The sequence below is a fragment of the Apostichopus japonicus genome, chromosome 18, assembly GCF_037975245.1.
Source record: "Apostichopus japonicus isolate 1M-3 chromosome 18, ASM3797524v1, whole genome shotgun sequence".
Lineage (NCBI taxonomy): Eukaryota > Metazoa > Echinodermata > Holothuroidea > Aspidochirotida > Stichopodidae > Apostichopus > Apostichopus japonicus.
Window position 1 is genome coordinate 10295062 of NC_092578.1, and position 14501 is coordinate 10309562.

At 36.8% G+C, this 14501-nt stretch overlaps 1 protein-coding gene across 1 annotated transcript in view; it reads right to left on the reverse strand.

Annotated features, from left to right (window-relative positions):
* Positions 1–2495: 2495 nt before the first annotated feature.
* LOC139959156 (uncharacterized) overlaps positions 2496–14501 on the reverse strand; it is a 31052-nt gene continuing 19046 nt past the window's right edge. The window contains exons 4-6 of the mRNA XM_071956753.1: positions 5886–5939; positions 3407–3787; positions 2496–3123 (exon numbers count right to left, since the gene is read on the reverse strand). Coding sequence (XP_071812854.1) covers positions 3086–3123; positions 3407–3787; positions 5886–5939 — 473 coding nt within the window. The 3' untranslated portion in view covers positions 2496–3085. The remainder of the gene's footprint in view (positions 3124–3406; positions 3788–5885; positions 5940–14501) is intronic.

Below are 14501 nucleotides of genomic sequence, written 5' to 3' on the forward strand. Positions count from 1 at the left end.
CCATCATCATTTTTGATCAGCACATACTCAGAAGTGTCCGAACGCACCACCACAACCTTTATGGTAGCACCCTCCGGGATGCCTTCTCTCAGGTTCAATGTCATCGGAATTCCACCTTCTCCAAGGTTCAAGGTGTATACTTCCACGTCTGTCAGAGTTTCAGAAACTGAGTCGGCTATCTCTTGGGCATCATCAGCAGCTACAGCACTCAACTGGCCGGTCACTACTTTGATGTTTGCTTCTTCGCAAGCTGTGGGGTCAAAAATTACAAAAATAATTTCATTTCAATCATCATAGTTCAATCATGTCTTAACAGAAACAATCATATGGTGTAACCCTACCTTCAGCTAAACCATCCAGTCTAACTTACGTTATATACCCTTAGCAAGTTTTCATTATCTAAGATGGCTCAATTTCATCAGTCGTCCTCCGATATTCACAGGAAAAGTTGCAATGTTTACTAAGTAGCAACTATCACCCAGAGACAATCTCACTTTAATTCATTACAAAGTATAAACTTCCTTTCAACATCAGTCTCACCCTGACTAACACCACAAACTCATAAAATAAACAAATTAACCAATGTGTCTGCATAATATTTGTCATTGTCAGATGTTTTTCTGTTGATTTGATAGTTGAGATCCCCAAATTTGCAAACAAAGAGGTCACTCTAACCCTAAGGTTATGGTATGACATTACATCTCAAAGCTTTCAACAGAACAGTCACTGAATTTGATAATTACCTAGAGTGGTTGTACTCTCTTCAGTAGTTTCCTCTGTTGTAGTTGTCGAGGGAGCTTAAAGAGGAAAATGTAAAGTAATCAGTCATTCTCCAAAAACTTCTTCTAAAACTCAACAAGACTCAAAACTGTACAATATATATGATGTCTAAATCAGGGGGTAGCTCTGCAAACTCTAACCTGAAAAACTGCATAAATCATTCAAGCAGGGTATGTTTGCAACCAAACCACTATTGCTGTTCATGTGCAAGGCCAATATACATGATGACATATCTTCTTGAATGAGTGACACAACAATATAGTCCATTTAACATCACAACATACATTATTAATTGCTAGGCTTAGTTCACTCTTCCACCAGATGATCGTAATATGTAATATAAATAGAAAAGTTACCAACCTCCAGTAGTCGTAGCTTCTGTGGTGGTTGTTGGAGTAGCTAAAAATTGAAAATGGGATTCAGATGTTTCTTAATAAAAATCTCATTATTTCCTTCTTTTTTGGGGTATATAGCATATCTATTAGTGTTGGCTAATTATAATGTAAATTGTTCCATTTGTGTATTACAATTCATGCTACTAAAACTGACGGGAAAAGTCAGAAAAGCAAAGTGAACAACAGAAATTTTGTCTCAAAACATAAAGCAAGTCGTCTTTCCATGTAACTATGGCAATCATCTATGAATTAACCTATCAATAGTTAAATTCAAATGTAATAACTCACCACAAATCTTCACAGTTATCATTTCTTCGTCGAGAGTAATGCCAGACACCAGTAATACGACTTTGTTTATAGCAAATGTTGGCAGCTTTTCTGTAATCGAGTCTGCCTGTCCAAATTCTACAGGAGTTTCACCATCATCATTTTTGATCAGCACATACTCAGAAGTGTCCGAACGCACCACCACAACCTTTATGGTAGCACCCTCCGGGATGCCTTCTCTCAGGTTCAATGTCATCGGAATTCCACCTTCTCCAAGGTTCAAGGTGTATACTTCCACGTCTGTCAGAGTTTCAGAAACTGAGTCGGCTATCTCTTGGGCATCATCAGCAGCTACAGCACTCAACTGGCCGGTCACTACTTTGATGTTTGCTTCTTCGCAAGCTGTGGGGTCAAAAATTCAAAAATCATTTCATTTCAATCATCATAGTTCAATCATGTCTTAACAGAAACAATCATATGGTGTAACCCTACCTTCAGCTAAACCATCCAGTCTAACTTACGTTATATACACTTAGCAAGTTTTCATTATCTAAGATGGCTCAATTTCATCAGTCGTCCTCCGATATTCACAGGAAAAGTTGCAATGTTTACTAAGTAGCAACTATCACCCAGAGACAATCTCACTTTAATTCATTACAAAGTATAAACTTCCTTTCAACATCAGTCTCACCCTGACTAACACCACAAACTCATAAAATAAACAAATTAACCAATGTGTCTGCATAATATTTGTCATTTTCAGATGTTTTTCTGATGATTTGATAGTTGAGATCCCCAAATTTGCAAACAAAGAGGTCACTCTAACCCTAAGGTTATGGTATGACAGTACATCTCAAAGCTTTCAAGAAAACAGTCACTGAATTTGATAATTACCTAGAGTGGTTGTACTCTCTTCAGTAGTTTCCTCTGTTGTAGTTGTCGAGGGAGCTTAAAGAGGAAAATGTAAAGTAATCAGTCATTCTCCAAATACTTATTTTAATACTCAACAAGACTCTACTACGTTGTACAATATATATGTCGAAATCAGGGGTAGCTCTGCAAACTTTAACCTGAAAACCTGCAGAAATCATTCAAGCAGGGGGTATGTTTGCAAACAAACCTCTACTGCTGTTCATGTGCAAGGCCAATATACATGATGTGACATATCTTCTTGAATAAGTAACACAATAATATAGTTCATTTAACCTCATAAACTGCTAAGCTTAGTTCCCTCTTCCACCAGATGTACCTGCAGAGCAAGCCTCCTTTCAACATAGGAATCAGTGGCAGATCTTCTTTTTCATTATCTTGTAATAGTAATGCATCTTCTAGATGACATAATACTCCCAACAGCTACAGCATCTATGGTGTTATTGCACTCCCTACTTCAGTCAATCACATTTTATGCCCCTTATGTATCTACTGCCAAAATCCTCAGTTTCACATTGCTCAATTGATTATCATCCTTTCACATCCAAAATCTTCAAACTTAGAATAAAAGTTTCTGTAATTAAAGATAATAACAGTACTGCATTTGCTTCCAACAAGTTCAATCTGCAAGAAACTTTGGTACCAAATCCAAAACTTTGACACAATCAATTGCAGTGGATATGGATCGTAATATGTCATATGAATAGAAAAAGTTACCAACCTCCAGTAGTCGTAGCTTCTGTGGTGGTTGCTAAAAGTTAAAATGGGATTCAGGTGTTATATAATAAAATCTCATAATTTCCTTCTTCTTTGGGGTATATAGCGTATCTATTAGTGTTCACTAATTATAATGTAAACTGTTCCATTTGTGTATTACATTTCATGCTACTAAAACTGAGGGGAAAAGTCAGAAAAGCAAAGTGAACAACAGAAATATTGTCTCAAAACATAAAGAAAGTGGTCTTTCCATGTAACTATGGCAATCATCTATGAATTAAACTATCATTAGTTAAAACTCAGATGTAATAACTCACCACAAATCTTCACAGTTATCATTTCTTCGCCGAGAGTAATGCCAGACACCAGTAATACGACTTTGTTTATAGCAAATGTTGGCAGCTTTTCTGTAATCGAGTCTGCCTGTCCAAATTCTACAGGAGTTTCCCCATCATCATTTTTGATCAGCACATACTCAGAAGTGTCCGAACGCACCACCACAACCTTTATGGTAGCACCCTCCGGGATGCCTTCTCTCAGGTTCAATGTCATCGGAATTCCATCTTCTCCAAGGTTCAAGGTGTATACTTCCACGTCTGTCAGAGTTTCAGAAACTGAGTCGGCTATCTCTTGGGCATCATCAGCACCTACAGCACTCAACTGGCCGGTCACTACTTTGATGTTTGCTTCTTCGCAAGCTGTGGGGTCAAAAATTCAAAAATCATTTCATTTCAATCACAATAGTTCAATCATGTATTAACAGAAACAATCATATGGTGTAACCCTACCTTCAGCTAAACCATCCAGTCTAACTTACGTTATATACCCTTAGCAAGTTTTCATTATCTAAGATGGCTCAATTTCATCAGTCGTCCTCCGATATTCACAGGAAAAGTTGCAATGTTTACTAAGTAGCAACTATCACCCAGAGACAATCTCACTTTAATTCATTACAAAGTATAAACTTCCTTTCAACATCAGTCTCACCCTGACTAACACCACAAACTCATAAAATAAACAAATTAACCAATGTGTCTGCATAATATTTGTCATTGTCAGATGTTTTTCTGTTGATTTGATAGTTGAGATCCCCAAATTTGCAAACAAAGAGGTCACTCTAACCCTAAGGTTATGTTATGACAGTACATCTCAAAGCTTTCAAGAGAACAGTCACTGAATTTGATAATTACCTAGAGTGGTTGTACTCTCTTCAGTAGTTTCCTCTGTTGTAGTTGTCGAGGGAGCTTAAAGAGGAAAATGTAAAGTAATCAGTCATTCTCCAAAAACTTCTTCTAAAACTCAACAAGACTCAAAACTGTACAATATATATGATGTCTAAATCAGGGGGTAGCTCTGCACACTCTAACCTGAAAAACTGCATAAATCATTCAAGCAGGGTATGTTTGCAACCAAACCACTATTGCTGTTCATGTGCAAGGCCAATATACATGATGACATATCTTCTTGAATGAGTGACACAACAATATAGTCCATTTAACATCACAACATACATTATTAATTGCTAGGCTTAGTTCACTCTTCCACCAGATGATCGTAATATGTAATATAAATAGAAAAGTTACCAACCTCCAGTAGTCGTAGCTTCTGTGGTGGTTGTTGGAGTAGCTAAAAATTGAAAATGGGATTCAGATGTTTCTTAATAAAAATCTCATTATTTCCTTCTTTTTTGGGGTATATAGCATATCTATTAGTGTTGGCTAATTATAATGGAAATTGTTCCATTTGTGTATTACAATTCATGATACTAAAACTGACGGGAAAAGTCAGAAAAGCAAAGTGAACAACAGAAATTTTGTCTCAAAACATAAAGCAAGTCGTCTTTCCATGTAACTATGGCAATCATCTATGAATTAACCTATCAATAGTTAAATTCAAATGTAATAACTCACCACAAATCTTCACAGTTATCATTTCTTCGTCGAGAGTAATGCCAGACACCAGTAATACGACTTTGTTTATAGCAAATGTTGGCAGCTTTTCTGTAATCGAGTCTGCCTGTCCAAATTCTACAGGAGTTTCACCATCATCATTTTTTATCAGCACATACTCAGAAGTGTCCGAACGCACCACCACAACCTTTATGGTAACACCCTCCGGGATGCCTTCTCTCAGGTTCAATGTCATCGGAATTCCACCTTCTCCAAGGTTCAAGGTGTATACTTCCACGTCTGTCAGAGTTTCAGAAACTGAGTCGGCTATCTCTTGGGCATCATCAGCAGCTACAGCACTCAACTGGCCGGTCACTACTTTGATGTTTGCTTCTTCGCAAGCTGTGGGGTCAAAAATTCAAAAATCATTTCATTTCAATCATCATAGTTCAATCATGTCTTAACAGAAAAAATACAGAAACAATCATATGGTGTAACCCTACCTTCAGCTAAACCATCCAGTCTAACTTTAATATGTTATATACACTTAGCAAGTTTTCATTATCTAAGATGGCTCAATTTCATCAGTCGTCCTCCGATATTCACAGGAAAAGTTGCAATGTTTACTAAGTAGCAACTATCACCCAGAGACAATCTCACTTTAATTCATTACAAAGTAAACTTCCTTTCAACATCAGTCTCACCCTGACTAACACCACAAACTCATAAAATAAACAAATTAACCAATGTGTCTGCATAATATTTGTCATTGTCAGATGTTTTTCTGTTGATTTGATAGTTGAGATCCCCAAATTTGGAAACAAAGAGGTCACTCTAACCCTAATGTTATGGTATGACAGTACATCTCAAAGCTTTCAACAGAACAGTGACTGAATTTGATAATTACCTAGAGTGGTTGTACTCTCTTCAGTAGTTTCCTCTGTGGTAGTTGTCGAAGGAGCTTAAAGAGGAAAATGTAAAGTAATCAGTCATTCTCCAAATACTTCTTCTAATACTCAACAAGACTCTAAACTGTACAATATATATGATGTCTAAATCAGGGGGTAGCTCTGCAAACTCTAACCTGAAAAACTGCATAAATCATTCAAGCAGGGTATGTTTGCAACCAAACCACTATTGCTGTTCATGTGCAAGGCCAATATACATGATGACATATCTTCTTGAATGAGTGACACGACAATATAGTCCATTTAACATGACAACATACATTATTAATTGCTAGGCTTAGTTCACTCTTCCACCAGATCATCGTAATATGTAATATAAATAGAAAAGTTACCAACCTCCAGTAGTCGTAGCTTCTGTGGTGGTTGTTGGAGTAGCTAAAAATTGAAAATGGGATTCAGATGTTTCTTAATAAAAATCTCATTATTTCCTTCTTCTTTGGGGTATATAGCATATCTATTAGTGTTGGCTAATTATAATGTAAATTGTTCCATTTGTGTATTACAATTCATGCTACTAAAACTGACGGGAAAACTCAGAAAAGCAAAGTGAACAACAGAAATTTTGTCTCAAAACATAAAGCAAGTCGTCTTTCCATGTAACTATGGCAATCATCATCTATGAATTAACCTATCAATAGTTAAATTCAGCTGTAATAACTCACCACAAATCTTCACGGTTATCATTTCTTCGTCGAGAGTAATGCCAGACACCAGTAATACGACTTTGTTTATAGCAAATGTGGGCAGCTTTTCTGTAATCGAGTCTGCCTGTCCAAATTCTACAGGAGTTTCCCCATCATCATTTTTGATCAGCACATACTCAGAAGTGTCCGAACGCACCACCACAACCTTTATGGTAGCACCCTCCGGGATGCCTTCTCTCAGGTTCAATGTCATCGGAATTCCACCTTCTCCAAGGTTCAAGGTGTATACTTCCACGTCTGTCAGAGTTTCAGAAACTGAGTCGGCTATCTCTTGGGCATCATCAGCAGCTACAGCACTCAACTGGCCGGTCACTACTTTGATGTTTGCTTCTTCGCAAGCTGTGGGGTCAAAAATTACAAAAATCATTTCATTTCAATCATCATAGTTCAATCATGTCTTAACAGAAAAAATACAGAAACAATCATATGGTGTAACCCTACCTTCAGCTAAACCATCCAGTCTCACTTACGTTATATACACTTAGCAAGTTTTCATTATCTAAGATGGCTCAATTTCATCAGTCGTCCTCCGATATTCACAGGAAAAGTTGCAATGTTTACTAAGTAGCAACTATCACCCAGAGACAATCTCACTTAATTCATTACAAAGTATAAACTTCCTTTCAACATCAGTCTCACCCTGACTAACACCACAAACTCATAAAATAAACAAATTAACCAATGTGTCTGCATAATATTTGTCATTGTCAGATGTTTTTCTGTTGATTTGATAGTTGAGATCCCCAAATTTGGAAACAAAGAGGTCACTCTAACCCTAATGTTATGGTATGACAGTACATCTCAAAGCTTTCAACAGAACAGTCACTGAATTTGATAATTACCTAGAGTGGTTGTACTCTCTTCAGTAGTTTCCTCTGTTGTAGTTGTCGAGGGAGCTTAAAGAGGAAAATGTAAAGTAATCAGTCATTCTCCAAATACTTCTTTTAATACTCATCAAGACTCAAACTGTACAATATATATGATGTCTAAATCAGGGGGTAGCTCTGCAAACTCTAACCTGAAAAACTGCATAAATCATTCAAGCAGGGTATGTTTGCAACCAAACCACTATTGCTGTTCATGTGCAAGGCCAATATACATGATGAAATATCTTTTTGAATGAGTGACACAACAATATAGTCCATTTAACATCACAACATACATTATTAATTGCTAGGCTTAGTTCACTCTTCCACCAGATGATCGTAATATGTAATATAAATAGAAAAGTTACCAACCTCCAGTAGTTGTAGCTTCTGTGGTGGTTGTTGGAGTAGCTAAAAATTGAAAATGGGATTCAGATGTTTCTTAATAAAAATCTCATTATTTCCTTCTTCTTTGGGGTATATAGCATATCTATTAGTGTTGGCTAATTATAATGTAAATTGTTCCATTTGTGTATTACAATTCATGCTACTAAAACTGATGGGAAAACTCAGAAAAGCAAAGTGAACAACAGAAATTTTGTCTCAAAACATAAAGCAAGTCGTCTTTCCATGTAACTATGGCAATCATCTATGAATTAACCTATCAATAGTTAAATTCAGCTGTAATAACTCACCACAAATCTTCACAGTTATCATTTCTTCGTCGAGAGTAATGCCAGACACCAGTAATACGACTTTGTTTATAGCAAATGTTGGCAGCTTTTCTGTAATCGAGTCTGCCTGTCCAAATTCTACAGGAGTTTCACCATCATCATTTTTTATCAGCACATACTCAGAAGTGTCCGAACGCACCACCACAACCTTTATGGTAGCACCCTCCGGGATGCCTTCTCTCAGGTTCAATGTCATCGGAATTCCACCTTCTCCAAGGTTCAAGGTGTATACTTCCACGTCTGTCAGAGTTTCAGAAACTGAGTCGGCTATCTCTTGGGCATCATCAGCAGCTACAGCACTCAACTGGCCGGTCACTACTTTGATGTTTGCTTCTTCGCAAGCTGTGGGGTCAAAAATTCAAAAATCATTTCATTTCAATCATCATAGCTCAATCATGTCTTAACAGAAAAAATACAGAAACAATTATATGGTGTAACCCCTTCCTTCAGCTAAACCATCCAGTCTAACTTTAATATGTTATATACACTTAGCAAGTTTTCATTATCTAAGATGGCTCAATTTCATCAGTCGTCCTCCGATATTCACAGGAAAAGTTGCAATGTTTACTAAGTAGCAACTATCACCCAGAGACAATCTCACTTTAATTCATTACAAAGTAAACTTCCTTTCAACATCAGTCTCACCCTGACTAACACCACAAACTCATAAAATAAACAAATTAACCAATGTGTCTGCATAATATTTGTCATTGTCAGATGTTTTTCTGTTGATTTGATAGTTGAGATCCACAAATTTGCAAACAAAGAGGTCACTCTAACCCTAAGGTTATGGTAAGACAGTACATCTCAAAGCTTTCAAGAGAACAGTCACTGAATTTGATAATTACCTAGAGTGGTTGTACTCTCTTCAGTAGTTTCCTCTGTTGTAGTTGTCGAGGGAGCTTAAAGAGGAAAATGTAAAGTAATCAGTCATTCTCCAAAAACTTCTTCTAAAACTCAACAAGACTCTAAACTGTACAATATATATGATGTCTAAATCAGGGGGTAGCTCTGCAAACTCTAACCTGAAAAACTGCATAAATCATTCAAGCAGGGTATGTTTGCAACCAAACCACTATTGCTGTTCATGTGCAAGGCCAATATACATGATGACATATCTTCTTGAATGAGTGACACAACAATATAGTCCATTTAACATCACAACATACATTATTAATTGCTAGGCTTAGTTCACTCTTCCACCAGATGATCGTAATATGTAATATAAATAGAAAAGTTACCAACCTCCAGTAGTCGTAGCTTCTGTGGTGGTTGTTGGAGTAGCTAAAAATTGAAAATGGGATTCAGATGTTTCTTAATAAAAATCTCATTATTTCCTTCTTTTTTGGGGTATATAGCATATCTATTAGTGTTGGCTAATTATAATGTAAATTGTTCCATTTGTGTATTACAATTCATGATACTAAAACTGACGGGAAAAGTCAGAAAAGCAAAGTGAACAACAGAAATTTTGTCTCAAAACATAAAGCAAGTCGTCTTTCCATGTAACTATGGCAATCATCTATGAATTAACCTATCAATAGTTAAATTCAGCTGTAATAACTCACCACAAATCTTCACAGTTATCATTTCTTCGTCGAGAGTAATGCCAGACACCAGTAATACGACTTTGTTTATAGCAAATGTTGGCAGCTTTTCTGTAATCGAGTCTGCCTGTCCAAATTCTACAGGAGTTTCACCATCATCATTTTTTATCAGCACATACTCAGAAGTGTCCGAACGCACCACCACAACCTTTATGGTAGCACCCTCCGGGATGCCTTCTCTCAGGTTCAATGTCATCGGAATTCCACCTTCTCCAAGGTTCAAGGTGTATACTTCCACGTCTGTCAGAGTTTCAGAAACTGAGTCGGCTATCTCTTGGGCATCATCAGCAGCTACAGCACTCAACTGGCCGGTCACTACTTTGATGTTTGCTTCTTCGCAAGCTGTGGGGTCAAAAATTCAAAAATCATTTCATTTCAATCATCATAGTTCAATCATGTCTTAACAGAAAAAATACAGAAACAATCATATGGTGTAACCCTACCTTCAGCTAAACCATCCAGTCTAACTTACGTTATATACACTTAGCAAGTTTTCATTATCTAAGATGGCTCAATTTCATCAGTCGTCCTCCGATATTCACAGGAAAAGTTGCAATGTTTACTAAGTAGCAACTATCACCCAGAGACAATCTCACTTTAATTCATTACAAAGTATAAACTTCCTTTCAACATCAGTCTCACCCTGACTAACACCACAAACTCATAAAATAAACAAATTAACCAATGTGTCTGCATAATATTTGTCATTGTCAGATGTTTTTCTGTTGATTTGATAGTTGAGATCCACAAATTTGGAAACAAAGAGGTCACTCTAATCCTAATGTTATGGTATGACAGTACATCTCAAAGCTTTCAACAGAACAGTGACTGAATTTGATAATTACCTAGAGTGGTTGTACTCTCTTCAGTAGTTTCCTCTGTTGTAGTTGTCGAAGGAGCTTAAAGGGGAAAATGTAAAGTAATCAGTCATTCCCCAAATACTTCTTCTAATACTCAACAAGACTCTAGGCTGTACAATATATATGATGTCTAAATCAGGGGGTAGCTCTGCAAACTCTAACCTGAAAAACTGCATAAATCATTCAAGCAGGGTATGTTTGCAACCAAACCACTATTGCTGTTCACGTGCAAGGCCAATATACATGATGAAATATCTTTTTGAATGAGTGACACAACAATATAGTCCATTTAACATCACAACATACATTATTAATTGCTAGGCTTAGTTCACTCTTCCACCAGATGATCGTAATATGTAATATAAATAGAAAAGTTACCAACCTCCAGTAGTTGTAGCTTCTGTGGTGGTTGTTGGAGTAGCTAAAAATTGAAAATGGGATTCAGATGTTTCTTAATAAAAATCTCATTATTTCCTTCTTCTTTGGGGTATATAGCATATCTATTAGTGTTGGCTAATTATAATGTAAATTGTTCCATTTGTGTATTACAATTCATGCTACTAAAACTGATGGGAAAACTCAGAAAAGCAAAGTGAACAACAGAAATTTTGTCTCAAAACATAAAGCAAGTCGTCTTTCCATGTAACTATGGCAATCATCTATGAATTAACCTATCAATAGTTAAATTCAGCTGTAATAACTCACCACAAATCTTCACAGTTATCATTTCTTCGTCGAGAGTAATGCCAGACACCAGTAATACGACTTTGTTTATAGCAAATGTTGGCAGCTTTTCTGTAATCGAGTCTGCCTGTCCAAATTCTACAGGAGTTTCACCATCATCATTTTTGATCAGCACATACTCAGAAGTGTCCGAACGCACCACCACAACCTTTATGGTAGCACCGTCTGGGATGCCTTCTCTCAGGTTCAATGTCATCGGAATTCCACCTTCTCCAAGGTTCAAGGTGTATACTTCCACGTCTGTCAGAGTTTCAGAAACTGAGTCGGCTATCTCTTGGGCATCATCAGCAGCTACAGCACTCAACTGGCCGGTCACTACTTTGATGTTTGCTTCTTCGCAAGCTGTGGGGTCAAAAATTCAAAAATCATTTCATTTCAATCATCATAGTTCAATCATGTCTTAACAGAAAAAATACAGAAACAATCATATGGTGTAACCCTACCTTCAGCTAAACCATCCAGTCTAACCTACGTTATATACACTTAGCAAGTTTTCATTATCTAAGATGGCTCAATTTCATCAGTCGTCCTCCGATATTCACAGGAAAAGTTGCAATCTTTACTAAGTAGCAACTATCACCCAGAGACAATCTCACTTTAATTCATTACAAAGTATAAACTTCCTTTCAACATCAGTCTCACCCTGACTAACACCACAAACTCATAAAATAAACAAATTAACCAATGTGTCTGCATAATATTTGTCATTTTCAGATGTTTTTCTGATGATTTGATAGTTGAGATCCCCAAATTTGCAAACAAAGAGGTCACTCTAACCCTAAGGTTATGGTATGACAGTACATCTCAAAGCTTTCAAGAGAACAGTCACTGAATTTGATAATTACCTAGAGTGGTTGTACTCTCTTCAGTAGTTTCCTCTGTTGTAGTTGTCGAGGGAGCTTAAAGAGGAAAATGTAAAGTAATCAGTCATTCTCCAAATACTTATTTTAATACTCAACAAGACTCTACTACGTTGTACAATATATATGTCGAAATCAGGGGGTAGCTCTGCAAACTTTAACCTGAAAACCTGCAGAAATCATTCAAGCAGGGGGTATGTTTGCAAACAAACCTCTACTGCTGTTCATGTGCAAGGCCAATATACATGATGACATATCTTCTTGAATAAGTAACACAATAATATAGTTCATTTAACCTCATAAACTGCTAAGCTTAGTTCCCTCTTCCACCAGATGTACCTGCAGAGCAAGCCTCCTTTCAACATAGGAATCAGTGGCAGATCTTCTTTTTCATTATCTTGTAATAGTAATGCATCTTCTAGATGACATAATACTCCCAACAGCTACAGCATCTATGGTGTTATTGCACTCCCTACTTCAGTCAATCACATTTTATGCCCCTTATGTATCTACTGCCAAAATCCTCAGTTTCACATTGCTCAATTGATTATCATCCTTTCACATCCAAAATCTTCAAACTTAGAATAAAAGTTTCTGTAATTAAAGATAATAACAGTACTGCATTTGCTTCCAACAAGTTCAATCTGCAAGAAACTTTGGTACCAAATCCAAAACTTTGACACAATCAATTGCAGTGGATATGGATCGTAATATGTCATATGAATAGAAAAAGTTACCAACCTCCAGTAGTCGTAGCTTCTGTGGTGGTTGCTAAAAGTTAAAATGGGATTCAGGTGTTATATAATAAAATCTCATAATTTCCTTCTTCTTTGGGGTATATAGCGTATCTATTAGTGTTCACTGATAATAATGTAAACTGTTACATTTGTGTATTACATTTCATGCTACTAAAACTGAGGGGAAAACTCAGAAAAGCAAAGTGAACAACAGAAATATTGTCTCAAAACATAAAGCAAGTCGTCTTTCCATGTAACTATGGCAATCATCTATGAATTAAACTATCATTAGTTAAAGCTCAGATGTAATAACTCACCACAAATCTTCACGGTTATCATTTCTTCGCCGAGAGTAATGCCAGACACCAGTAATACGACTTTGTTTATAGCAAATGTTGGCAGCTTTTCTGTAATCGAGTCTGCCTGTCCAAATTCTACAGGAGTTTCCCCATCATCATTTTTGATCAGCACATACTCAGAAGTGTCCGAACGCACCACCACAACCTTTATGGTAGCACCCTCCGGGATGCCTTCTCTCAGGTTCAATGTCATCGGAATTCCATCTTCTCCAAGGTTCAAGGTGTATACTTCCACGTCTGTCAGAGTTTCAGAAACTGAGTCGGCTATCTCTTGGGCATCATCAGCACCTACAGCACTCAACTGGCCGGTCACTACTTTGATGTTTGCTTCTTCGCAAGCTGTGGGGTCAAAAATTCAAAAATCATTTCATTTCAATCACAATAGTTCAATCATGTATTAACAGAAACAATCATATGGTGTAACCCTACCTTCAGCTAAACCATCCAGTCTAACTTACGTTATATACCCTTAGCAAGTTTTCATTATCTAAGATGGCTCAATTTCATCAGTCGTCCTCCGATATTCACAGGAAAAGTTGCAATGTTTACTAAGTAGCAACTATCACCCAGAGACAATCTCACTTTAATTCATTACAAAGTATAAACTTCCTTTCAACATCAGTCTCACCCTGACTAACACCACAAACTCATAAAATAAACAAATTAACCAATGTGTCTGCATAATATTTGTCATTGTCAGATGTTTTTCTGTTGATTTGATAGTTGAGATCCCCAAATTTGCAAACAAAGAGGTCACTCTAACCCTAAGGTTATGTTATGACAGTACATCTCAAAGCTTTCAAGAGAACAGTCACTGAATTTGATAATTACCTAGAGTGGTTGTACTCTCTTCAGTAGTTTCCTCTGTTGTAGTTGTCGAGGGAGCTTAAAGAGGAAAATGTAAAGTAATCAGTCATTCTCCAAAAACTTCTTCTAAAACTCAACAAGACTCAAAACTGTACAATATATATGATGTCTAAATCAGGGGGTAGCTCTGCACACTCTAACCTGAAAAACTGCATAAATCATTCAAGCAGGGTATGTTTGCAACCAAACCACTATTGCTGTTCATGTGCAAGGCCAA